The sequence below is a fragment of the Phascolarctos cinereus genome, unplaced genomic scaffold (assembly GCF_003287225.1).
Source record: "Phascolarctos cinereus isolate Bilbo 61053 unplaced genomic scaffold, phaCin_HiC Scaffold_2;HRSCAF=192, whole genome shotgun sequence".
Classification (NCBI taxonomy): Eukaryota; Metazoa; Chordata; class Mammalia; order Diprotodontia; family Phascolarctidae; genus Phascolarctos; species Phascolarctos cinereus.
In genome coordinates, this window is record NW_027555625.1 from 50,141,052 (window position 1) to 50,168,784 (window position 27,733).

General features: G+C 37.6%; 1 protein-coding gene across 3 annotated transcripts in view; it reads left to right on the forward strand.

Annotated features, from left to right (window-relative positions):
• The first annotated feature begins 2,793 nt into the window (after positions 1-2,793).
• LOC110210289 (sulfotransferase 2B1-like) overlaps positions 2,794-27,733 on the forward strand; it is a 31,096-nt gene continuing 6,156 nt past the window's right edge. The window contains exons 1-4 of one of the 3 annotated variants that reach the window (XM_020989126.2): positions 2,794-3,304; positions 4,390-4,518; positions 13,801-13,952; positions 23,183-23,397. In XM_020989126.2, the coding sequence (XP_020844785.1) occupies positions 13,814-13,952; positions 23,183-23,397 (354 nt within the window). In that variant the 5' untranslated portion in view covers positions 2,794-3,304; positions 4,390-4,518; positions 13,801-13,813. Of the gene's footprint in view, positions 3,305-4,142; positions 4,519-8,081; positions 8,708-10,044; positions 10,369-13,800; positions 13,953-23,182; positions 23,398-27,733 lie in introns of those variants that run through there. The other 2 variants (XM_078149377.1, XM_078149378.1) reach the window with 2 other exon arrangements.

A 27,733-nucleotide genomic window follows, 5' to 3' on the forward strand; every position in this document is an offset into this window, starting at 1 on the left:
TTATAAACAACATATTGTAGGATTCTGGTTTTTTTAATCTACTCTACTATCCACTTCGGTTTTATGGGAGAGTTTATCCCATTCACATTCACAGTTATGATTACTAACTGTGTATTTCCCTCCATCCTATTTTCCCTCGTTTGTCCTCTCTTTCACCCTTTCACCCTTTCCCTCCTCACTGAAGTTTTGCTTCTGTCTACCACTTCCCCTGGTCTTCCCTCCTTATGTCAGTTTCCCTACTCCATTTAATCTTCCCCCTTCCTACTTTCCTGTCAGATGAGATAGATTTCTATATTCAATTGATTGTGTATATTATTCCCTCTTTGAGCCAATACTAAAGAGAAAAAGGTTCAGGCGATGCCCATCACCCACTCCCCCATTTTTTCCTCCATCATAACAGGTTTTTTTTGTGCCTTTTCACAGAAATAATTTGCCCCATTCTACCTCTCCCTTCCTTCTTCACCCAGTGTGCTCCTCTTTCTCATCCTTTAATTTTTTTTCATATCCTCAAATTCCCCTTATACCTATACCTTTTTCTATGTATAGTCTTTCCAGCTGTACTATTAGTGGCACAATTTTTAAGAGTCACAAGTATCATCTTGTAAACAGTTCAGCTCCATTGAATCCTTTATGTTTTCTTTCCCCCTTTTTACCCTTTTAGGCTTCTCTTGGGTCTTGATATTGGAGATCAAATTTTTTTTTGTTCAATTCTGGTCTTCTTATGAAAGCTTGAAATCTTTCTATTTCATTGAATAGCCATTTTTTTCCCCTTGAAGTATGATGCTTAATTTCACCAGGTAGGTGATTCTTGGATGTAGTCTTAGCTCCTTTGCCTTTCAGAATGTTCCTTGAAGGTTTTTTTTCGGGATTTCTTTTCTGAGGTGATCGGTGAATTCTTTCAATGCTTATTTTGCCCTCTGGTTCTAGGACACAAATGCAGTCTTCCGCGATAATTTCTTGAAAGATGCTGTCCAAGTCTTCCTTTTGATTATAGCTTTCAGGTAGTCCAGTGATTCTTACATTGTCTCTCCTGGATCTATTTTCCAGCAGTTGTTTTTCCAATAAGGTATTTTACATTTTCTTCTATTTTTTCATTCTTTTGAATTCATTTAATTGATTCTTGATGTCTCATAGAGTCATTCACTTCCATTTGCCCAATTCTAACTTTTAAGGAATTGTTTTCCTCAATTAGCTTCTGTACTTCCTTTTCCATTGGACCAAGTTTACTTTTTAAGGAGTTGGTTTTTTCAGTGGATTTTTATATCTCCTTTTCCATTTGGCCAGTTCTACTTTTTAAGCAGTTGCTTTCTTTTTCCAAGCTGTTGACTCTTTTTTTTCATAATTCTCTTACATGATTCTCATTTCTTTCCCCAATTTTCCTTCTACCTCTCTTATATGATTTTTAAGCTCCTTTTTGAGCTCTTCCATGAGTTCTTTCTGGGCTTGAGGCCATTTTCCATTTTAATTTGGGGTTTTGTCCATACATGTTTTGACATTGTTGTCCTCTTCATAAAATGGTTTTTTTTATACCTCATCATGATTCATTATGGTAGGAGCGCATACACCGATGATGGTGGTGTAGTGTTTTCCTGCAAGTGGCAATTGTGTTTTCATGAGCCTGCCATTCACTCCCTTTGGGAGGCATACAAGCAAGATTAGATTTGATTGCAAAACCTACACCAGCTTCCTGGTGCTTTTCAGAACTGCAGCCACTCCAGAAGAGATGGAAAAGCACATGGATTTATGTTCTAAACAAACCCAAACTCCTTTACAAACTGTCACAAAACATTCTAGATTGAAGGGTTAGTTAATTGCAGCTGACCCTCTAACCCCCTTTTTTTTTTTGGCTTTTAGGGAAGAGTAACTAGAGATAAAAAGTCACACACATGTTATTCTTCCTGTGTGAAAAGATGTACATGGATAAAAAGCAGCTATGAAAGGTTGGGTCAGTGAGACACTCTCGAAAATCATGTCTGGGTATTTAAGTGGAGGGATTGCTCATGATATATATAAAATTTCCTTATGAAAAATACCCTATGTATTCACAAGATGAAAATAATTCAAAAAGCTACTATCTTCTTCATCTTAGTCACCAAATGTAACTGACTGCATCGTGTTCATTATAACATATGCAATTTTCCACATTATTCCACAGGAAATTATTTCTGCACTATCACTTTAGCCAATTTGATAGGTGTAAAATGATATCTCAAGGTATAAGAAATGATAAGTTTGATGATCTTAGAAAAATCGACTTACATGAAAAAAATAAAGAGCAAAATAAGCAGAACCAAGAGATCATCATATACAATAACAGCAATATTGTTTTAAGAACAACTTTGAGCAACTGAGTCATTTTGACTATTTATTAATTAACTACAAAGGATCTATGAAGTAAGATGCTATCTGCAGCCAGAGAAAGAACTGATAAATAGAAGTATATATAGAATGGCTTTGCATGTGTGTGTGTGTGTGTGTGTGTGTGTGTGTGTGTGTGTATTTCGTCTAATGGTAGCCATCTCTAGGGCAGGGGAGAGAGGAAAAAGAAAGTTACATGATAACTTTATTATATATTTAAAAGGAATAGCAAGTTATACATAATAGATATGCAGTTTCATGTGCTATCATCTGTTTTTCTATTTTACCATGTTATGGAAATATTTGCTTTATTTCTTAAGTTTGAAATAAAAAAGAACTGATGGAATCTGATCAAAGCATATTTTCACTTTCTTTTTCATGTTTTTTTTCTTTTAGTCTGTGTCTTCTTCAACAACATGACTAATACAGAAATATGTTTTGCATGATTGCACATATATAATTTACACCAGTTTGCTTATTGTCTCAGGAAGGGAGAGGAGGAAAAAATTCGGAACTCAAAATTTCTTTAAATGAATGTTAAATTCATTGACTTTGCATGTAATTGGGAAAAAATAAAATATTTTTTAAAAAGGAAATTATTTCTCTGCCTTAAATCACCTCTTAGACAAATTAGGAAATGGCTGAACCAACCAGGAATATGAATGTAATGGACTCTCATTGTGCTACAAGAATTGATGAAAGAGACAATTTTGGAGAAACCTGGAAAGTATGAACTGATGCAGAGTGGTCCAGAGCAGGACCAGGAGAACAGTTTTTACCAAAACAGCAACATAAAAGGAAAAACAACTTTGAAAGTCTTAGAACTCTGATCAGAGCAATGACCAGCCATGTCTCCAGAGGACCAATAATGAAGCATGTTACTTTCTCCTGGGAGATAAGAGACACAAGATGTAGAGAGAGACAGACATTCTTGGACATGTCTATGGTATAGATTCATTTTGGTTGACTGTATTTATTTGTTACAGGAGTTTTTCTTTCTACCTTTTTGTTTCTGTCTCTGTTTCTCTGTCTCCGTGTGTCTCTCCCTCCCTCCCTCTCTCTGTCTCTGTCTCTCTGTTTCTGTCTCTGTGTCTCCCCCTCCCTCCCTCTCCCACTTTCTCCCTTCCTCCTTTTCTCTCTCTTTCTCTGTCTCTGTCTCTCTCCCTCCCTCTCCCTCTCCCTCCCTCCGTCTGTCTCTCTGTCTCTTTCTAGTTTTTTTTTCTTTTAATGGGACTAGGGCTAGGGAGAGAAAGGGTTAGCAACAGTGATAAAAAAAAAAAAAGCCATTGTAACATTCTCTTAAATTCACTGGAGAGAGCAGAAGTTCAGAAACCAAAAAATACAATGGGACTATCTTGAAAGCAGTGTATAGAATTTCCCAGATGTTTTTCTTTAAAAACAAACAAACAAATAACAGTTGGCATAAATAGAGATTCATGGTTTTATATAGAATTTTCTTTTTCTGTTCTGATATGTGTATGGAAATATCCTCTTTTTGTGTTTAAGTTCGAAATAATAAAAAAAAACAATTAGAGTGGAGGTGAGGACACTCAGATTCCACTCTCATCTGAGGAAACTGAGGCACAGAGAGGTGGCTGACTTGCTCAGAATTCTGTCGTTGATCAGTCAGCATTAAGAATTGCACTTCCACCTCTTTCAATTCCACGTCTTCCTTTTTTCACCCCGGGCTCTTTCCACGGTTCTCACTTTCTCTCTTGGGTGGCCTGCCAGGACACGTCTTCCAGCTATGGAACGTGTTGCGTGCGTAGTGACACGGTTTGAGGCAGCTCTGACGGTAGTTCTGTAGGAATGAGTTCAAAGCCATAGTTTACATTCTGGTGTGGGGGAAAGAGCCTTAAGTTTTGGTATTTTTCAGAAGAGTGTGACCGAAAAGAGAGTGTAGGATTTCAGACCGCCCCTGTCCCACTTCCTCGCCCTGGGCCAATTGCTTAGCCTGGTGAAAACTGAGGGAGGCAGGGAATTCCTTCAGCAACTTTGTCCCTCATCTACTGAAACGTACCTTTTCCGCAGATCAACCCAAGGCCAGCTGGAGCCTGCTGCCTTCTCCAAGAAGCAACTTTGGATTTATTGACTTTAGACACGGGATTCAGGCAGGAGCTGCTGAAAGAGGAGGAAAGTCCTTTCTGTCTGCTTGGCCAAGTGAGTTCAAGACACCCTGTTTCTCCCCCTCCCTCCCCTTGCCTCTGATGCTTAAGAGGAAAGAACTGAGTCCCAACCGGTTCTGGGAAAAGCCATTAGCCATCCCCAGTCCCCAAACAGGACTCCAGTTTGACTTCTCCATCCAACAGGGAAGGTAGAAAAGGCAAAGGTGGGGGGAAGAGAAGTGGGGTGACGACTTAAACACATCCTGCATGGAGAAGACAGACGAAGGAGGGGGTGAGTCAGGAGGAGAGGGAAGGGAGGCAGCTATGGGGCTGAGTTCAAGTAGTCTGCTAGCTGAAGAAGAGAGCCAGAGGTGCAGAGGCTGAGGTGAATTGGGGCTTTAAAAGGAAAGGAAAAGAGAAACAACAAAAGGCTGGAGTTGTGTCCAAGAATAACTTACCCAGCAAAGTGGAGTATAATACTGAATTTAAAAAATGGACATTTGACATACTGAAAAACTTTCAGGTATTTGTAACAAAAAGACCAGAACTCGATGGCAGATTTGATATGAAAGATCGAGAAGAAACATAAGGAAAACACTAAAGATTAATTATAAGTCACTCATTAAGGTCAAACTATTTACTTATTATATTATATTATATATATATATATATATATATATATATATATATATATATACACACACACACACACACATATACGAAAATGTCATCAGTATTCTTAAAACTGTCACCATTATTAAGGTAGTTTAAAAGAAATATCGGGACTGAGATGTGTATGACAGGATGATTCTAAAAAGCAAAATTGGGTAGGAAAAGGTAAAAGGAAGCAATTATATTCTAAAAATGGGGTATGAAAGGAAGATTTGTAAGAGGATTCTGAGAGGGATTCTGAGAAGATGGCAGAGTAGGTCAGAAAATTCCAAGCTCTCCAGATTTCCCCCACAAATAAGACAAAACAGCAAACGCAGGGCTGTAAAAATAAACAAGACTTAGAGCAGAACAGTAGTCCTCCCAGACAACTGGAGAATAGATTGGTCCCTATGAAGTGTAAACACCTCCAGGATAGTTCTGCTAAGACAGCAAGCAGCAAGCTCTGGGGTGAGCTGAGTTGGGAGGTAACCTCAAGCCCACCCACAGGAATTTTCACCTCCCAAACGGTATGGGGAGCTGGGCATCTGAGTGGGGGAAGATTGAGGGAACCTTTGCTGATAAAGGACACCAGAGCCAGCTGCGCGGCCAAGATGTGGCCCTGGGCGAAAAAGAACCAGTATGCCCAGTGAGTGCAGAAGCAGTAGACATTGGCTGTGGACACTAACAGGAGGGTGGGGGTCTTGGTTTTGGTTCCAGGCCCTAGGGGACAACTGAAGAAGGATCTGAGGCCAGAAACACCATCCCCACACCCTAGGACTAGAGGCTGCCATAAAAAAAAAATGAGCAGGCAAATGAGAAAGAACCCAACCATAGAAAGTTACTATGGTAAAAGAGAAGTTTGTCTTAAGAGGAGGATACTGAAGCAAAAACAGCCTCTTGTACCCCAAAGAGTAATGTCAAATGGTCACCTGCCCAAAAAGAATTCATAGAAGAACTTAAAAAAGACTTTAAAAATCAAATGAGAGAGATTGAGGAAATTTTTTAAAAAATAAGAACAATCCAAGAAAAATAAGATGATGAAAAAAAGTTAACCAATTAGAAAAGGGGATCCAGAATCTGAAAGAAGAAAATGAATCCTTGAAAATTAGAATTGGGCAAGGGGAAGCCAGAAAAGTTACAAGAGACCAAGAAATAATAAAACAAAACATAAAGAATGAAAAAATAGAAGAGAATGTGAAATATCTCATAAGAAAAACAACTGATCTGGAGAACGAATCAAGAAGAGAAAACATAAGAATAATCAGATTACCTGAAAGCTACCATAAAAAACAAAAAAAGAGGAACAGCTAGGTGGCGTAGTGGATAGAGCTTTGGCCTTGGAGTCAGGAGGACCTGAGTTCAAGTGTGACCTCAGACACATGACACTTACTAGCTGTGTGACCCTGGGCAAGTCACTTAACCCTGAGGGCCTCACCAAAAAAAAAAAAAAGGATCTTGATACAATAATAAAAGAAATAATTAAACAAAATTGTCCTGAAGTGTTAGAACAAGAAGGGAAAGTAGAAATAGAAAAAATACACCAATCACCACCTGAAAGAGATCTTACAAGGAAAACCTTCAGGAATATCATAGCTAAATTCTGAAATCCCCACCTCAAGGAGAAAATATTATAAGAAACAAGAAAAAAAAATTAAATATGGCAGTGCCACAATTATAGTCACACAAGACCTAGCAGTGGCAACACTAAAAGCCCACAGGTCTTTTAACACTTTTTATTGGAGAGCAAAATAACTGAGGTTGCAGCTGAAAATATCATACCCAGCAAAGTTACACCTAATCCCGAGTGAAAAAAAAATGGATTTTTAATGAATTGCCAGACTTTCAGGATTTTATTGGAAAAATACCTGAACTTAATAGAAAATTTAGTAAACAAGATCCAAGAGAAATATAAGGTAAACATCAATGACTAATTACAAGGGACTCAATAAGGACAAACTGTACTTTTTATGCAAGGAAATGTAAACTGTATGTCTAAAATTGTAATTAGTAATTGGGTAGTTCAAAAGAAAGGGTAGAGTTGAGTATGATATGATTCTGAAAAGTAACACCATCTAGGAAAAGGTAAAAAGAGTAATTATCTTATACAAATGAGATGTGAGAGGAAGAACTGACACAGAGAAATTAGATGGGGTAGGAGGGCTGGTAGTTCTGGAATCCTACTCTCATTGGGAATGGGTTAAAGAGGGAACAATACATATATAGTCTTCTAAATTCAGAAAGAAATAAAAAGCTAAGGGGATAGGGACAGGGGGAGGGATTTTTAGAGGGAACCCTACTCACATTGGATCTGGGTTAAAGAGAGAATGATATATTTATAAGGGAATAAAAGTCTTCTAAGTTTATAAAGAAATAAGAGAGTCAGGGAATAGGATAAGGGGGGATTATAGAAGGGTGTCCAGATTAATGGGATAAAGAAGGAACAACATATATACATACATACATATATATATATATATATATATATATATATATATATATATATATATATACACACATATATTTAGAAGACTATAAAAGTCTCCTAAATTCAGATAGAAACAAGAGGGCAAGCAGAAAGGGTGGGAGGTAGGATGAGGGAGGGATCTTGGTGGTGGTGGGGTATAGGTTAGGTATTGGAAGGGCAAGATAGCAAGTAGAAATGAAGTAGAAGAGTCATGAGGGATAGGAAATAAGAGACACACAAACATAAACTAAGATCAGGAGTAGAATTTATTAAGGAAAAAAAGCAGGTATAGTAATCATGATCGTAGACAAAGTTAAAACTAAATAAATTTAATCAAAAGAGAAAAATAGGGAAACTACACTATGTCAGCCATATTAATCAATATTCTTTTATTTTTATTTATTTATTTTTGGGGGGGAGCTAAAATTTAAAAAAAATTTTTTTTAAATGCAAAAGTTTTAATTTAAAAATACTGTAAGCCAAGGAAGGATACACATATTAAGGAGGGGAGACAATGACCTAGAGGCCCATCAATGCCAACAACAAGGATTTGGACAAGACAGAGTGAACTTCACTGTTACTCATCAGCCTTCTCCCCTCAATTCTCCCATTCATTTCTACATTTCTTTTTTTCTTTCCATGGATATCTTTTTTTTACATTTGAATTTATTTATTTTTAGTTTTCAACATTCACTTCCACAAGATTCTGAGTTCCAAATTTTCTCCCCATCTCATCCTTCCCTCCACCCCAAGATAACATGCATTCTGAATACGCCTTCCCCTAGTCTGCCCTCTGTTCTATCTCTCTCCCACTTCTCTTATCCCCTTCCCTTTCTATTTTCCTGCAGGACAGGATAGATTTCTATACTCCACTTCCTGTATTTCTTATCTCCCAGTTGCATGTGAAAACAATTTTTTTTAACATGTGTTTTTAAAACTTTGGGTTCCAAATTTTCTCCCTTCCTCCCTCCCCAAATCAATTTTCCTTTAGACTATTTAAAATGACTAGACAATATAAAGTGAGAATACCGCTGTGGTGGAGAAAATGAGTTGGTGGATTTAGAAAAATATGAAAAGACTTGGACTTAAGGTGGAAGATGTTATCTACCTTCAGAGAAACAGAGGATAAGTAAGTATAGTACAGTTTTACAAAGATGCATATGAATGTATATGTGCATATACGTGTGTGATTATAGATATCTATGTATATGTATGTGTATGCAAATGTATGTATTTATGTATATATATGTTTGTGTGTTTGTATGTATGTCTATATTAGTGTGAGTATATATATATACATATATATACATATGTACGCACATACATACATGTATCCAGCCCTCTTGGGGAGAGGGGGAGGAAGTGGGGGAAAAGAACGAAGTAAAAAGTGTATAGCAGAGAACAAAATAAAACCTACAAGGAAGTAAAGAAAAGATGGACAGCTCTGAACACAATGTGTAGCATTTATTATATAAGTTTTCTTGAAATGAAAATTTATTGCTTTATATTTTTAATCCTTTCTTATGTTCTGTCATGCACGTGGCAATGTTTTTTTTTCTTTTCTTATTTTGTATTTAAGTTTCTTTCTTTTTTCTTTTCTTATTTTGTATTTAAGTTTAAAATTTTGAAATTTACCAAAAATATTTATGATATAGGCTTTCTTGAAATGAAAATTTATTGCTGTATATTTTGAATCCTTTCTTATGTTCTGTCGTGCACGTGGCAATGTTTTTTTCTTTTCTTATTTTGTATTTAAGTTTCTTTCTTTTTTCTTTTTTTATTTTGTATTTAAGTTTAAAATTTTTAAATTTACCAAAAATATTTATGATATAGGCTTTCTTGAAATGAAAATTTATTGCTGTATATTTTGAATCCTCTCTTATGTTCTCCTGTGCACATGGCAATGCTGTTTTTCTTTTCCTAGTTTGTATTTAAGCTTTAGTATTTAAGCATATATTTCTTTTTCTTTTCTTTTTGGGTATTTAAGTTTTAGTGTTTAAGTTTAAAATAAATTAATTTTTTAAGAAAGGCAGAATCAGGTGGGGAAGGAGGGCTGATAATGTTGGAATCTTACTCTCATTTGGGTTGAAGAGGAAACAACAGGTGTAGGGTATAGAAGTCTTCTGAATGTGTAGAGAGGTGAGAAAACTGGGGGACAGAGTAGGGGAGGGACTTTTAGAGGCATGTATGCATTGGGATTTTGGAAGGTGGGGGTGAGAATGGGGGAACTTTTGGAGGGGTATGTGGATTGAGATTGGGAGATGGGAGAGGAGATGGGATGACGTTTGGAGGGGTGGATGAAGTGGGGAGTGGGAGGGCAGAGGGAAAAGATAAAGTAACAGGGATAGAGTAAAAAGAAAGGCTGACAAAGAAAATAATGAGTAAAAATAAGATGGAGGGAAATTCAAAAAGAGTAATTATAACTTTGAATGTGAATGGGATGTTTATAGCAGCTTTTTTTTATAGTGTCAAAGAACTGAAAATTGCAGAGATCCCCATCAACTGAGGAATGGCTGAACAAGTCATGGTGTAAGGTTGTGATGGAATACTACTGTGATATAAGAAATAATGAACTCGTTGATCTTGTAAAGGCATGGAAAAACTTGCATGAAATGATGAAGAGCTAAGTGAGCAGAACCAAGAGAACATTATGTACAAATAACAGCAATATTGTTTTAAGAACGACTTTCAGCGACTGTCATTTCGACTATTATAAATATACAAATTAAAAATAAAGGATATCTGAAGAAAGACGCTGTCTGCATTCAGAGAAAAAACTGATAAATAAAAGTATGTATAGAATAATTTTACATACATATCTATTTGTGCCTAATGGTAGCCATCTACCAATTAGAAACAAAATCTGCCGCATGTGCACAGTTATTTGTTTGGAAATAAGAATTCCTGACTCTTCTAATGATTGTAATAATCAATAAGTATTTAATAACTCATTTATATAATGCTTTATAGCTTATTTGCAAAGCACATTGTATTCATTATTTCATTTGAGTCTCACAATTACCCTGTGGGGTAGGAATTGTTATTCTCTCTCTCTCTTTCTCTCTCTCCTCTCTCCCTCTGTCTTTTTCTGCTAGGCAGTGGGGTTAAGTGACTTGCCCAGAGTAACACAGCTAGTAAGTGTTATGTGTCTAAGGCCAGATTTGAACTCAGGTCCTCCTGACTCCAGTGCTGGTGCTCTATCCACTGCGCCACCTAGCTGCCCCTCACCTGTGTTAAATAGATGAGAAAACTGAGGCCAGGTCTGGTTGGTTGAAGTGACATGCATAAGGTCACACAGCTAGTAAGTGTTTGGGATTTGAATTCAGATCTTCTTAAAAATTTTTTATTTTGATTTTCAGTTCCAAATTCTCTCCCTCCTCAACCTATTGCAAAGGCAAGAAATACTATACATGTTATACATATGGAGTCATGCAAAATATATTTACACATTTGCTGTGTTAAAAAAAAAAAGAGCAAGAGGGCACAGTGGATAGAGCACTGTTCCTGAAGTCAGGAGGACCTGAGTTCAAATCCAGCCTCAGACCAAACCCTTGACACTTACTAGCTATGTGACCCTGGGCAAATCACTTAACTCCAATTGCCTAAAAAAAAAAGATTTTGAAATTTAAAAAATCAAGAAAAATAAATAAAGGAAAAACATATACTTCAGTTTGCACTCTGAGTCCATCAGTTCTCTTTCTAGAGGTGGACAGCATTATTCATCATGAATCCTTTGTAGTTGTGAGATCATTTTATTGATCTGAGTTAATAAGTGTTTCATGATTGATTATCTCTACAATATTGCTGTTACTATGTACATTGTTCTGATTCTGTTCACTTCACTTCACATCACTTCATATAAGTCCTCCTAGGAATTTCTAAAACCATCCCCTTCATCATTTCTTATAACACAGCCTTATTACATTACATCCATATACCCTAAATGAAATAACTATAAAGCACTTAGCATGGTGCTTGGCACCTGGTAAGTGCTATATAAATATTAGCTATTATTATTATTATTATTATTATTATTACTTGTTCAGCCATTCCCCAATTGCTAGACGTCTTCTCAGTTCCAATTCTTTGCCACCACAAGAAAAGCTGGTATAAATATTTTTGTGTATGTGGGTCTTTTTCATTTTTCTTTGATCTCCTTGGGGTACAGACCTAGTAGCAGCATTGCTGGGTCAAAGTATATGCACAATTTTATAGCCCTTTGGACATAGTTCTAAATTATTCTTCAGAACGATTTTCTGGAGAGAAGAATGCAGGCCTACGCCTAATTTCTTCCTGATTCCTTTCCAGTTTTCCCAGCAGTTTTAGTAGAATAGTAAGTTCTTGCTGCAATAGCTAGGATCTTTGGGTTTATCAAACACTAGGTAACTTTGTTCATTTGTTTCTGTATATGGTGTACCTAATCTAGTCCACTGGTCAACCTGTCTAATTCTTTTCCAGTACAAATTGTTCTGATGGTTTTGGCTTTGTAATATGGTTTGAGATCTAGTACTGCTAGGATTCTTTCCATCACTTTTTTTCCCCATTGATTCCCTTCATATGCATGAACTTTTGTTCTTCCACATGATTCTTGTTATTTTTTTCTAGCTCTACAAAGTAATTCTTTGGTAGTTCGGTATGGCACTGAATAAGTAAATTAATTTAGGTGGTATTGTCATTTTTTTGTATTGGAACAGCCTACCTATGAGCAATTAAAATTTCTCCAGTTATTTAGATGTCTTTACTTGTATGAAGAATTTCTTGTAATTGTGTTCATGTGGTTCCTGTGTCTTGGCAGGTAGAGTCCCAAATATTGTATACTGTCTGCAGTTATTTTAAATGGAATTTCTCTTTCTATCACTTCTTGCTGGATTTTGTTGGCATAGATAGATAGATAGATAGATAGATAGATAGATAGATAGACAGATAAATAAATAGGTAGACAGATATATCATTATGTATATCATGTATGTATATATATATATACAGAGAGAGAGAGAGAGAGAGAGAGAGAGAGAGAGGTATACTGATGATTTGTGTGGGTTCATTTTATATCCTGGAACTTTATTAAAGCTGTTAATTGTTCGACTAATTTTTTAGTTAACTCTCTAAGATCCTCCAAGTAAACCATCATATATCTGCAAAAAGTCATCATTTTGTTTCCTTGTTGCATATGTTTACTCCTTCAATTTCTTGTGTTATTGCTCTAACTAGCATTTCTAGAACAGTATTGAATAATAATGTTGAGAATAAACATCCTTGCTTCAACCTTGAGCTTACTAGAAAGGCTTCTAGTTTATCCCTATTACATATAATGTTTGTTCTTCATTTTAGATAGGTATTACTTATCATTTAAAGAAAAGCTTAATTTATCCTTATGCTTTCTAATGTTTGGGGTTTTTTGTCTTAAATAGGAATGAGTATTGCATTTTGTCAAAAGCTTTTTTGTCATTTTTGGAGATAATAATATGATTCTTGTTATTTTTCATATTGAAATGGTCAGTTATGCTTATGGTTTTCCTCATATTGATTCAGCCCAGCATTTTTGGTATACATTCAGTCTGGCTATAGTGTATGGATTTTGTGATATATTGTCATGGATCATTGTGTTGATCAGAAATAGCCAAATCTTTCACAGTTTGTTATTGTTACAATGTTGCTGTTACTGTGTATAATATTCTCCTAGTTCTGCTCACTTCACTTTGCATCAGTTCATATAAGTCTTCCCAGGATTTTCTGAAACCACTCCTTTCATCATTTCATACAACATAATAGTATGCCATCACAATCCTATACCACAATTTGTTCAGCCATTTCCTTATTTGACGGGCATCTCCTTGGTTTCTAATTCTTTGCCACCACAAAAAGCTGCTATAAATATTTTTTGTACATATGAGTCTTTTTCTTTTTCCTTTGATCTCTTTGGGGTACAGACCTAGTAGCAGTATTGCTGGGTCAAAAGGATGCAAAGTTCCATAGCCAAGTTCTTGAAGAAGTTAAATGAGTTATAGGAGCAAATAGATAATAAAACTATACTAGACAAGCTAAGTAATGCATTTGGCAACATAGAACAACCTTCCATACCCAGAACTGGAATGTATTGAAGACTGGCTCCTCTGGACTTTCATCTTCTTCCTAGGGACTTATAGACCTAGAATTCTCCAAGCAGTAGATCTTTTCAGATAATTTCTCTAACATTTATGTTGGGTTCCCCTTTCCCTGCAGAGGAGCTACTATCATGGCCAGGCTTCAGGTGACTGAAGTCTTTAGGGGCATCTCCATGCCAGGACAGCTGCACACCCAAGAGAGCCTGCACGCTGCCACCAACTTCCAGTTTCAAGACACAGATGTCCTCTTGGTCACCTTCCCAAAGTCAGGTAACAAATGCAGCTGGCAGAATTGCCTCCCTGCAAAACTGTGAAATGGTTCTTGGCTTTGGCCAACCTTCCCACCTCCCTTTCAGTGCTCCTATTTCAACCTCTTGGTGCCCCTCCCATACCAAATGTCCACTCCTTGTTTTCTGGCCCTCTGAAATTTCTATCTTGCATTTGGTGGGAGATTGTTCTTACTAGGTCTGCTCGGTCTAAATTCATATATGGTAACCCTAAGAGTCATTCCATGATGGCATTCCGTAGTAAGCAAAGAAGTGCGTCTGTTAGCTTGGATTTTTTCTATGTGGGTAAGTCAGAGTTGAGTTGGATTCCAGACCACCTCCCTACAGATTAGTCCGCCTCCATCTGCCAAACTGTAAGCTTTGGGAAGAGTTAACCAAAGGCCAAGACTCTTAGTTATTACCTATTCCCAGAGATCTGTGACTGCTCTGACTGTTCTCTCCCAACCTCATCCTCTCCTTTCTTTTGGTACTCTATTATCTTAGTGCCTCCTTTTGGGGCTTGGCATCCTGCTGAGAGTGCTGTCTTCATTCTGCCAGAGTTCGATGGGAAAGGGTAGGTGTGCAGGGTGGTGGGAAAGAAAAGAGAAGAATCTTCTGCATGTGTGTAGGGTAGCTATATAGTGAGAGAGATGTGAAGAATCCCAGTGTTTTGGGGTTTTCAGAAGATGTCATGCAAACAAAATATAGATAGGATAAATTGGAGAGAGTCCTAGAGGGAGTTTTAGCATGAAGGGGGATTGGGAAAGGCTTCTTGCAGAAGGTGAGATTTTAAGTGCGACCCAATGGAATCCAGGGAAGCTACCAAATGGAGATCAGGAGTGAGAGCATTCCAGGCATAAGGGACGGTCAAGGAAAACAACACCTGGAGTCAGGAGATGGAACATCTTGTGTGAGGAATAAGGAAGCCAGCGCCATTGGATTGCAGAGTAGTGGAGGAAAGGGACGTATGGGTGTCTTCAATCCTATAGTTCGTAGGGAGCCACTGGTGAGTTTACTGAGTGGAAGATGTGGGTGACAAGAAGACTGGAAAAGTGGGGGGAGGGAGAAAGTAGGTTATGAGAGACTTTCAAAGCCAAACTGTGATGTCTTTGTTACCTCTTCTTTAACATTTGCTAAGGATAAAAATTATCCTGATTGTTTTATAGTCCTTGGGTCTATCTTATGGAGGACCAAGTTGGCTTTTCCTAAATATCTATAAATTTTTTTTAAATCTAATGATATGACATGAGCTTAGTTTTGTATCATTGCTGGACTATTACAACAGCCTTCTAAATGGTTTCCTTTATCCAAACCTTTCCCCATGCCAATCCATTCTCTACTCAACTGTCAAATTTATTTGCCTAAAGTACAGATCTAAGCATGTCACCTACATTCCCCACTCAGTAAACGTACCAGTGGTTCCCTGTTAGGGATTGAAGGGATTGAAGACACTTAACTCCATTGGGCATTTAAAGCCCCCCTTCCTCCAATCTTCCTATCCATTTCTTCTCTCCACAAACTCTGCCATCCAGACAAACTGATCTACTGTGTTCCCCCCACACAGCGCACTGTCTCTGATTTCTGCACCTTTGCATTTATTCTCCTGCATTCTAAGAATGTGCCCTTCACTTCCATATCATGTAATCCCTGGTTTCTATGATGATAGAGGGCAGGATCTGGACTCTCAGATCAAATCCCACTTTCTATCTGCAGCTGTGCTTGGCTTGAACTCTCCTCAGTATCACCATGTCCCACCCCCAATAATTTTTATTTTATTTATCTTTATTACATTTTAAGTTCCAAACTATCTCCCTCTCTCCATCTCTCCCTCCCTCCCCACCCCACACTGGAAAATGCCACTATTTGGTGAAGATTTATAAACGTATATACCCCAGTTGATAAATGGTCAAAGGGCATGAACAGGCAGTTTTCAGATGAAGAAATTAAAGCTATCTATAGTCATATAAAAATACCTTAAATCACTATTGATTAGAGAAATGCAAATTAAAACAACTCTGAGATACCACCTCACACACATATCTGATTGGCTAATGTAACAAAAAGGGAAAATGATAAATGTTGGAGAAGATGTGGGAAAATTGGAATACTAAAGCCTTGTTGGTGGAGTTGTGAACTTAACCAACCATTCTGGAGAGCTATTTGGAACTATATCCAAAGTGCTATAAAACTATGCATAATCTTTGATCCAGCAATACCACTACTAGGTCTGTATTCCAAAGAGATAATTAAAAATGGAAAGTGACCCACATGTACAAAAATATTTATAGCAGCTCTTTTTGTGGTGGCAAAGAAATGGAAATTGAGGGGATTGCCTCATCGAACAAGTTGTGGTATATACATGTAATGGAATACTATTGTTCTATAAGAAGTGATGAGCAGGCAGATTTCAGAAAAACCTGGAAAGATTTACATGAACTGATGCTGAGTGAAGTGAGCAGAATCAAGAGAACACCATACACAGTAACAGCAATGTTGCGCAATGACCAACTTTGACAGACCTACCTCTTCTCAGCAATATAATGATCTAAGATAATTCCAAAAGACTCGTGATGGAAAATGCTATCCACATCCAGAAAAAGAACTATGGAGTCTGAATGCAGATTGAAGCATACTATTTCCTCTTTTTTTTTTTTGCTTTCTCATGGTTTTTCCCTTTTGTTCTGATTCTTCCTTCACAACATGACTAATGAGGAAATATGTCAAATGGGATTGTACATGTATAACCTATATCAGATTGCATGCTGTCTTGGGGAGGGAGCAGGGAAGGGAGAGAGAAAAAAATTTGGAACTCAAAATCTTATAAAAGTGAATGTTGAAAACTATCTTTACATGTAATTGGAAAAACCAAAATACTATTAAGTGGGAAAAATGTGTAAAACATACTATGCACATTTCTACTTAGTTCTTTCTCTGGAGGTGGATAGCATCTTCCTTCATAGGTCCTTTATAGTTGATTTGAGTCTTTATAATACTCAGAATTACTTGATTGTTCACAATTATTCTTTGAACAATTTTGCTGTAATTGTATACAACATTCTCTTAGCTCTGCTCACTTCACTTCATTATTTCATGCAAGTTTTTCCATGTTTTTCTAAAGACAGCCACCACTTTCCAGCTTCCTTTTACATGTTGTCTTCTCCCATTAGATTGTAAGCTTCTTGAGGTCAAGGACTGTCTTTCTTTTCCTTCTTTGTATTGCTGGCACTTAGCACGGTGCTTGTGGTACATAATAAGTGCTTTACCAATGTTTATTGAATTGAATTGACAATCTCCCTTTTTTCCTCCTTGTATGTGTCTTGTATATACCTATATATGTACATGTTGGTCTCACTAATTAGAATGTAATCTCCTTGAGGGCAAGGAGTGTTTTCTCTGTTATTTTTATATCCCTAGTACGCGGAACAGTGGCTGGTACATAATGCATGCTTATTAAATGCATATTGACTAATTGAAAGGGAGGGCAAATCCAGAGCAGAAGCAGTTTGCCCTAATTGATCCCCTCTGGATCTCAGAGAGGTTCCCTCTCCTCTCCATCATCTCTCCACAAAGGTTTTTTGAATTAGCATAGCATGGAATAAATTGGAGGTCAGAATGAAAGGAGCCTCAGCTCTTTTGTCTTCCTTGAACAACTCAAGTTTGGCTACTTCCATAATCATGAAACCTCAGATCAGTAGGCCCTATTTCTTTTTTTAAAAAGCATTTTTTCTCAGTAATCAGGCATTTATTTTTCTCCTTCCACTTCCTTCTCCACCAGAAAAAGAAGTAAAGCCCATTTGTTACCCACATAATAAATATACATAGTCAAGCATTCTCACATTGGCAATATCCAAAAAGGTGCATCTCGTTCTGCATATTTAGTCTATCACCAATTCATTAGGTGGGATGCATTTTTCATCATTAGTTCTCTGGAATCATGATTGATCTTTGAGTCGATAAGAGTTCTTAAGTCTCACAAAATAGTTAATTTTTATAGTATTGTTGTTATTGTATACATTGTTCTTGAGGTTCTACTTATTTCAGTCTGCATCAGTGCATACAAGTCTTCCCAGGTTTCTCTGGAACCATTTCCTTCATCATTTCTTATAGCACAGTAGTACAAAAAGCCCTATTTCAAAAGTCAACAGGTAAATTAAGAGTAAAGATGAGTACATCTGAAGAAATGGCATAGGATGAGAAGGCTGAATGATTGAATCAGATAAGCGGACCTTGAACAGGCTTCTTTTTCTACGACATCCTATAGTGTTGGGCTACCTCAGAAGACTAAGATGGGTGTTAGTGCAGGAAGCGAATCAGACTTCATGTTTCCTACACAGGATGATCCTAGATCGTGTCCCTGTGGTTGTGTTCTGAGTGACAAGCAGCTCCCGTCACACAGCCTAAACTGCTCTCCATCATTCAGCTGTAACTCTGATTTGATGGAGGAAAGGACATGGACTTCTAGTTTTCCAGAGGGGCCATGACTAAATTCTAGAAAGCCAATGGCAGCAGAACCCTGGAAAAGCCAAAGAGAAGACCAGGGGTAAAAAGAGATCTGCAAGACATTTATGCCCAAAGGCTAATACAAGATCATAGATTTAAAACTAGCAGCGACCTCAGAGATCATCAAATCCAATCCCTTCATTTGAAATGAAGAGACTTGACCATGGTCACACAGGAAGTAAGTAGCTGAGGCTGGCTTTGAATTCAAGTTTTACTAACTCCAGGCTCAGCATTCTATCTACTAAGCCACCTAGCTTCTTTTGAGTTGAGCTCACATTTTCCAAGCTAATAATAATATAATTAGTTATTTGAAATTAATAATAGCATATATTTGTGCAACACCTTTAGCCTTTTTTTTTTGAGACAATTGGGGTTTGGTGACTTGCCCAGAGTCACATAGCTAGTAAGTGTCTAAGGCTGGATTTGAACTCAAGTCCTCCTAACTCAAGGGCCGGTGCTCTATCCACTGTGGTGCTTAGCTGCCCTAACTTTTAACTTTTCAAAGCACTTTCATATTTGTTATTAATTAATAACATTTGTATAGTTCTTTAAGGTTTTCGAAATGTTTTACATTTTTATGTCACTTGACATTATCTCATGTGATCCTCAAGACAATACTATGAGGTATTATCAGCCCTACTTTACAGATGAGGAAACTGAGGCTGAAAGTGATTAAATGACTTGCCCAATGTCACACAGCTAGCAAATGTTGGAAGCAGGATTTGAACTCAGGTCTTCCTGTCTCCAAGTCCAACACTCAATCCACTCTGTGAGCTTCAGAACCATTCTACCAGGTAGACTCAATAGAATTTATTATCTCCATTGGACAGCTTGATAGGAAATGGAGAGGCCCCAAGAAGATTAGTTCAGTTAATTGCAGAATTAGAATTAGAAACTAGAGCTCTAGTATACAAACCAAAGGCCTGTTCTACTAGTCCATGAATACGAAGAGTTTTAAGAATCCCCTTTAAACCAAAGAATCAATAAGCATTTATTGAGTACCTACTATGTGAATAAATAAACATTTATTAAACATCTACTATATGCCAGACCCCATAGACACAAATAAACTAAAAACATTTTTACTGATATGAGACATCTCGGCAAAATAAAAGTGATAAGATTTGGCGACTAATTGGACATGTGTTGGGGCAAGTGAAAGGGAAGAGTCTAGAATGACTATTTCAGCAATCGCTTCAAAGAAGCAGGTTTGATGGGTTGGCCCAGCCCAGACGTGCCCGGTGCCAGATTTTGATCACTCTGCTATTTCCCTCTCTCCCTCTGTTTTCCAGCTCCCCAGCACACAGGGCACCTGCTCCTTTAATAGCCACGCCCCTAATTCTTGTAGACCCTGTAATCTATTCACTGCAAGAAAGCCAAGGCAACAGGACCCAAAGAAACTGTCATAGAAAGAGTATTGGCCCTGGAATCAGACGACCCGGGTTTATGTCATAGATAGATGTGGACCTGGAAGGAATTTTGGAGGCTATAGACTCCAACACCCTCATCTCAAAGATGAAATGGAGGGAAGTCAAGTTCACGGAGGCAAGAAGCACCAAAGGGTAAGATTTGAACCCAACCCTGTTCTTCTCAATAGACTAGGAGATCTTCTAAGTGTAAATGGGGCATGGATCAGGAAAGCACCTGATCCACCACATTCCCTTCTGCCATAAAGTTCCTTCCAGCTCAATATCTTCAATGCAGAGCTCCTTTGGGGTGCGGGGCGGTGGATAGAGCCCTGGGCCTAGAGTCAGGAAGATGAGTTCAGATTCAGCCTCAGATGCTTCTAAGCTGTGTGACCCTGGGCAAGTCACTCCATCTCAGTTTCTGCAACTGTAAAATAGGAATAATAACAGCACCTACCTCCCAGGGCTGTTTTGATAATGAAGTGAGATAGTATCTGTAAAGTGCTCAGCCCAGTGCCTGGCACATAGAAGGCGCATAATAAATGCTTATTCCCTTCCCTTCCCTCTCCCCACCTTTGTATCTCCAGTACCTAGCACAGGGTCTGCCACCTACTGAAATACTCTATAATACTCAAATGGATCTACACTCATTAATTTGGGTGTCCCTTCCAATGTTGCAGACCCCAACCCAACCTATTCATACCTGCTGATCCCATGGAAATCTTGTCCATGCCCTCTCCTAAATTTGCCACAAGGGGTCCTCCCAATGGCCTTCCTCAATCTCTCCTGACATTGGGATGGTTCCAGGAGAGTACTTTGGCTGTCTACCCATCATCCCTCATTACCAGCTCATCCTCTCTCCCTATTACACAATCCTTGATGTCATCTTAAACTCCTGTTGACTCCTTCAGGGATTCCTCATTGGTTCTATGTGGCAGCCCATTCATACCCATCATACTCCTCTCTATTGTCCTCTGTTGGGTGCTAATTTTTAATTCTTTATAGACAGTTGTATTTTATACCTTTTTACAGCAACACTAGTAGAATACTAGCATTAAAAAAGATATACCTTTGTCTTCATGGGAAAATTGGGATCAATAACAGAACTTTGCAATTTTCTAAAGACAATCTAACTTACTTTCCTCCTTATCAATGCTGGACTCCCAGTTCATTGTCTATCTGTCCCTTCTGTCCCAAATATACATAATGATGGACAAGATCTACAGAGTGTTACATTTAAATATATGTTGAAATCTGGGCAAAAGACCTTCCTTATCTACTTGGGTTTTTTGGTGTGATAGGCCAAATTCCCTTGATCTCAGCAATCTTCTAAGGCTTAACACAACTAATAGAATATTATCTGCAAACAAGCATCTGGAGCACTTAAACATCCACAAGAGAATCTCTCCTTGATCTGGACTGTGCTCTGATCTCCTCTGTCACAGTAGCAAAAAGCTCTGGCAAGCTTCCATCTCCCTCTTTCACGCCTCAGCCAATGTTTTGTTTGTTTATTTATTTATTTGTTTTTAAAATGGGTTTTCTATTTTTAAAATATTTTATTTTTTTCCAATTACATGTGAAAATTAACTTTCATTTGAAAAAATTTTTGAGTTCCAAATTCTTTCCTTCCTTCTCCTCCTCCCTCATTGAGAAGGCAAGCAATTTGATATAGGTTATACATGTGCAGAAATGCAATACCTATTTCCTTATTAGTCATGTTGTGAAAGAAAACAGAGGGCAAAACAAAAATAAAGAAAATAAAGAAGGTAAAAAAGCCAATGTTTATTAATAGAGCATAATTGAGTAGGGTTGTTTCAGTTGTTATTTGTTCCTAGGAATCTTGAGTGAATTTGATATGTGGATGCAAATCATTTTGCTGAAAAAGGGCCTTCAGGTCAGGGTAATGTTCTACTGAACCAAACACTTTTCCATAATCAAACAAGAAACACAATAGGATCTCATATTCTGTCTCTCACTCAGTTAATTGTGCGATGTTAAAGATGTGGTCCATTGTTGAATATGAATTGCAAAAGCCTGCTTGCTCCTTGCTAATACTTTTATCAAGGATAGCCTAGACTCACATATGGATGATTCTCAGAAGGATTTTGTGCAGATGGGAGAGTAGGCATATAGGTTGGTAATTAATGATGTTTTTTCCTGTCACCTTTTTTTAGGTATTAAGTGGATAGAGTGCTGGGCCTGGAGTCAGGAGGATCTCAGTTGAAATCCAGTCTCAGACACTTATTAGCTATGTGATTCTGGGCAAGTCACTTAACCCTGTTTGCCTCAGTTTCCTCATCTGTAAAATGAGCTGGAGAAGGAAATGGCAAACCGCTCCAGGATCTTTGCCAAGAAGACCTCAAATAGGGTCACGAAGAGTCAGACACAATTGAACAATGATAAAATAGTGAATTTTTGCAAATCTCCATTTTCCTTCTGTTCACAGTTATCCTTCCATTCTCATTCTTGAATGCCTGTGGGACCACTTGCTGCCTATCTTGCCAAACTTTTCTTTCAAGCAGTTTTACTCTTCTGCTTTTCTCTGTTTTATGAGATGATACTGCATCATCCTTCTTCATGCTGTTAAAGAAAAAAAAAACTAATACTGTACTGTATGTTTAGTTACCAGTCTTCCAGAAACAATTTTAATTTAAGATGAATCTTATTAGATTATTTAATTTAAAATTAATCTAATTCTAAGTCATTCCTGATTTAGAGAAGGAGATGTCCAAATGGCAATGTTACCTCATGCCTTCAAATTGTCTCTGCCCTGAGAAAATTTTAGGTAACATTTATAGAAATCCAAGAAAGAAAATTAAGATATTTAACTATCCAGTTTTAGATTTGCATTCCTAATAGTTGATCAACCATATCTTTATCCCCTTCCTCCTAGACACTCATCTCCAGGAATCAATGTGGTTCTTCCCACAGACACATCATAGAGAATCTTGTTTGAGTGACTTATTGAATGGAAAAGGATATTTTAAATGGAGAAGACCCTAGTTTAATTCTTCTGGAAACAAAGGGAAGAAAAGCCTATTTTCTTTTGTCTTGACCTGAAACACCAGTATTTGTAGACCACAGTTCTGAATGGAACACTGAGGTCAGGACCAAGGGCAGTCAGGGGACAGCACACACCTTGGAGAAAAGATCCTGAAGAGAGAAGAAATAGGGATGTGTTGACGGCCAACTTTGCCTCCAATAGAATTGTGCTTGAGGAGCAAGTTATGGATTCAGTGGTTTCTAACTCTTGGAGAATGAAAAATGGGGGGAGCTGTGATCCCTACCCTCAGCCTTCAAAACCCCTCCCCTTTCCTTTCTCTTCCAGGTACAACCTGGATGCAGCAAATCCTGAGTCTCATCTTTAACAAAGAGGATCTCCAGAACATCCAGAGCATACCTACCTGGGCTCGGGTCCCCTGGATTGAGCAGATATACTTATCAAACTATTTGCCTCAGGTGGAGGCATCCAAACCACGCCTCTTCACCACTCACTTCCCTGCCAAATTACTGATCCATAATCTGAAGAACTCCAAGGCTCGAGTAAGTAAAATTGGTCCCAGAGGCTTTGTCTTTTTTTCCCCCCTTTTTTAAAAAAAATGTATTTATTTATTTTTAATTTTTAACATTCACTTCCATAAGATTTTGAGTTCTAAATTTTCTCCCCCTCCCCCCTCCCCAAGACGGAGTGCAATCTGATATAGGCTATGCATATACATTCATATTAAACATATTTTCACATTAGTCATATTGTAAAGAAGAATTAGAACTAATGGGAGAAACCATGAGAAAGAACACATTAAAAAAAAGAGCAAATAGTATGTTTCAATATGCATTCAGACACCATAGTTCTTTTTCTGGATGTGGACAGCATTTTCCCTCATGACTCTTTTGGAGTTGTCTTAGATCCTTGCATTGCTGAGAAGAGCTAAGTCTATCAAAGTTAGTCATCACACAATGTTGCTGTTATTGTACAATATTCTCCTGGTTCTACTCACTTCACTTAGCATCAGCTCATGTAAGTCTTTCCAGGTTTTTCTGAAGTCCACCTACTCATCATTTTTTTTTTTGGGTGAGGCAATCAGGGTTAAGTGACTTGCCTACTCATCATTTCTTAAGGAATAATAGTATTCCATCACATTCATACCACAACTTGTTCAGCCATTCCCCAATTGATGGGCATCCCCTCTATTTCCAATTCTTGGCCACCATAAAAAAAACTGCTATAAATATTTTTGTACATGTGGGTAGTTTTCCCATTTTCGTGATCTCTTTGGGATAAAAACCTAGAAGTGGTATTGCTGGGTCAAAGGGTATGTACAATTTCATAGCATTTTGGGCATAGTTCCAAATTGCTCTCTAGAATGGCTGGTGAAGTTTACAACTCTACTAACAATGCATTTGTGTTCCAATTTTCCAACATCTTTTCCAGCATTTATCATTTTCCTGTTTTGTCATGTTAGCCAATCTGATAGGTGTGATATAGTACCCCAGAGTTGTTTTCATTTGCATTTCTCTAATCAATAGTGATTTAGAACATTTTTCCATATGACTATAGATAGCCTTAATTTCTTCATCTGAAAACTGCCTGTTCATATCTTTTGACCATTTATCAATTGAGGAATTATGTGTATTCTTAAATTTGACTCAGTTCTCTATATATTTTAGAAATACAGCCTTTATCAGAGATATTGATGGTAAAAATTATTTCCCAGCTTTCTGCTTCCTTTCTAATCTTGGTTGCATTGGCTATGTTTATGCAAAAACTTTTCAACTTAATGTAATCAAAATTAGCTATTTTGTATTTCATGATGTTCTCTGTCTCTTGTTTGGTCATAAATTCTTCTGTTCTCCATAAATCTTACAGGTAAACTATTCCTTGCTCTCCTAATTTGCCTATAGTTTCAGCCTTAGATATCTAAATTGTGTACCTATACTTTGTCTTAATATACGATGTAAGATGTTGGTCTACACCTAGTTTCTGCCGTACTGTTTTCCAGTTTTCCCAACAGTTTTTGTTAAATAATGAGTTCTTATCCCAGAAGCTGGAGTCTTCAGGTTTATCAAACAGGAGATTATTATAGTCATTAATTACTGTGTCTTGTGTACCTAACCTATTCCATTGATCCACCACTCTATTTCTTAGCCAGTACCAAGTAGTTTTGATGATTACTGCTTTATAATACAATTTAAGATCTGGTGCAGCTAGAGCACCTTCCCTCGCGTTTCTTTTCACTAATTCCCTTGATATTCTTGACCTTTTGTTCTTCCAGATGAATTTGTTATCATTTTTTCTAGCTTTATAAAATAATTTTTGGTAGTTTGGTATGACACTGAATAAGTAAATTAATTTAGGTAGAATTGTCATTTTTAGTATATTAGCTTGGCCTATCCACAAGCAACTGACACTTTTCCAGTTATTTAGATCTGACTTTATTTGTGTGAAAAGTATTTCGTAATTGGGTTTATATAGTGCCTGGGTCTGTCTTGGAAGGTAGACTCCCAAACATTTTATATTGTCAGCAGCAACTTTAAATGGGATTTCTCCTTCTATCTCTTGCTCTTGGGCTTTGTTAGTAATATATAGAAATGCTGATGGTTTATGTGGGGTTATTTTATATTTTGCAACTTTGCTAAAATTTATTATTGTAGTTTTTTTTAGTTGATTCTCTAGGATTCTCTAAGTATACCATTATATCATCTGCAAAGAGTGATAGTTTTGTTTCCTCATTGCCTATTCTAATTCTTTCAATTTCTTTTTCTTCTCTTATTGCTAAAGCTAACATTTCTTGAACAACATTGAATAACAGTGGTGATAATGGACACCCTTGTTTCACCCCTTATCTTATTGGAAATGCTTCTAGCTTATCCCCATTACATATAATGCTTGCTGATGGTTTTAATTCCTTTTTTGGGGGGGGGGCTAGGCAATGGGGTTAAGTGACTTACCCAGGGTCACACAGCTAGTAAGTGTTATGTGTCTGAGGTTGGATTTGAACTCAGGTCCTCCTGAATTCAGGGCTGGTACTCTATCCACTGCGCCACCTAGCTGCCCCTTGCTGATGGTTTTAGATAGATGCTACTTATCATTTTAAGGAAGACTCCATTTATTCCTATGCTCTCTAGTGTTTTTGATAGGATTGGGTGTTGTATTTTGTCAAAAGCTTTTTCTGCATCTATTGAAATAATCTTTTTATATTTTTCTAAGAAAAAAAAACACAGCAAAACAGGTGGGTAGGAGGGTGAGAGGGGATACAGATAAAGCAGGAAAAAGAAAAACAAAAGAAAGAAAAGAGGCCCCATTAAAGCTTCTTTTTAATTTTTTTTTACAACTTTTTGGCAATTAGGGTTAAGTGACTTGCAGCTAGTAAGTGTCAAGCGTTTGGTCTGAGGCTGGATTTGAGCTCAGGTCCTCCTGACTTCAGGGCCGGTGCTCTATCCACTGTGCACCTAGCTGCCCTTAAAGCTTCTTTTTTTAAAAAATGCAGAGAAAAGAAGAGAAGGAAAGCCAAAAGGAAGCAGAGAGAAGCTGGACAGCTTTGAAAGCTACTCACTGAGTTTATCGTACACTTAGGAAGAAAAACAAACAAGTTCTATGCAATGGAGACCTGCAGTTTCATGTACAATCCACTTGTTCTGTACTTCTCTGTATGAGGAAACACCTATTTATTTAGTGTTTATTAAGTTCAGAATAAAATATATACGTAATACTCATACATGTACATATATACACACAAAATATACACATATACATATATGTATATAGTTTATGCACAGATGTATGTGAATAATATGTGTGTGTGAATGTAATGTATACGTATATAAATAATATGTATATATATGTATGTGAGATATATGTATATAAATTTTTTAAGTGGTTGGTCCTGGAGCAGGCAGGGAGTCAATGCAGCATCCTCAGGTCCAGGATGCCAAGGGCCTGAGTTCAATTCAGGAGCCAAACCCTTGGCTTTGTTGTATGTATGTGAGGAATGGGAGCTTTCAGTCAGGGTGGAGGAAATCAAACATATAAGCAGAATATGACAAGCTAGTTGACAGGCAGCAGCATGGTATGATGGATGGCCCACTAGACTTGGAATCAGGAAGACCTGGGTTCAAATGGCATCTTTGACACTCACTGTGTGACCTTGGACAAGTCACTCAACTTTTCTGTCCCTCTATTTCTCCACCTGTAAAAAGAGAGGTTGGTACCTCGTGGCCCCTGTGATCCCCTTCTAGCTATGAAATTGATTCTTCAGTAGGCTGAAGAGAGACATGAGGTGATTTTCAGGACCAAAGCCAGCAGCCAGCAGAAGGGAGTGAATGACTTAGTGGTATACCTTCCAGAAATACAGCATTCCCCGTGCCAAAAAGAACCCGTTAGTACCCAGCCTCATGTTTAGTGTTCTAGCCCTTGGTGTGAATCATCTCCCCTGCCTGCAGAAGTCAGCAGCAACAAAATAACTCAAAATGGAGAAACACCACATGCTGGCTTAAGATCCTGATGGCTTATTAAGCCTTTGCTGTCTCAATCAGGGAGTCAAGGCGTGACATCTTGGTTCACCTGTTGTTTGTCCTTCATGCTTGATGAGTGCCAGGCTTGGAGTCAGGCCTCAGATACTTACTAGCTGTGTGACCCTGGGCAAGTCACTTAACCCTGTTTACCTCAGTTTCCACATCATGAGCTGGAGAAGGAAATGGCAAACCATTCCAGTATCTTTGCCATGAAAACCCCGAAGGGGGTCACAACAAGTCAGACCCAACTGAAAAATGACTGAATGACAAACAGCTACTCAATAACAAGAAAAAGAATGCCATTTTAATTAACTGGCATTAATGTTATTAATATTAACTCTGATTCTTATGTGGGCACTAGACGTGT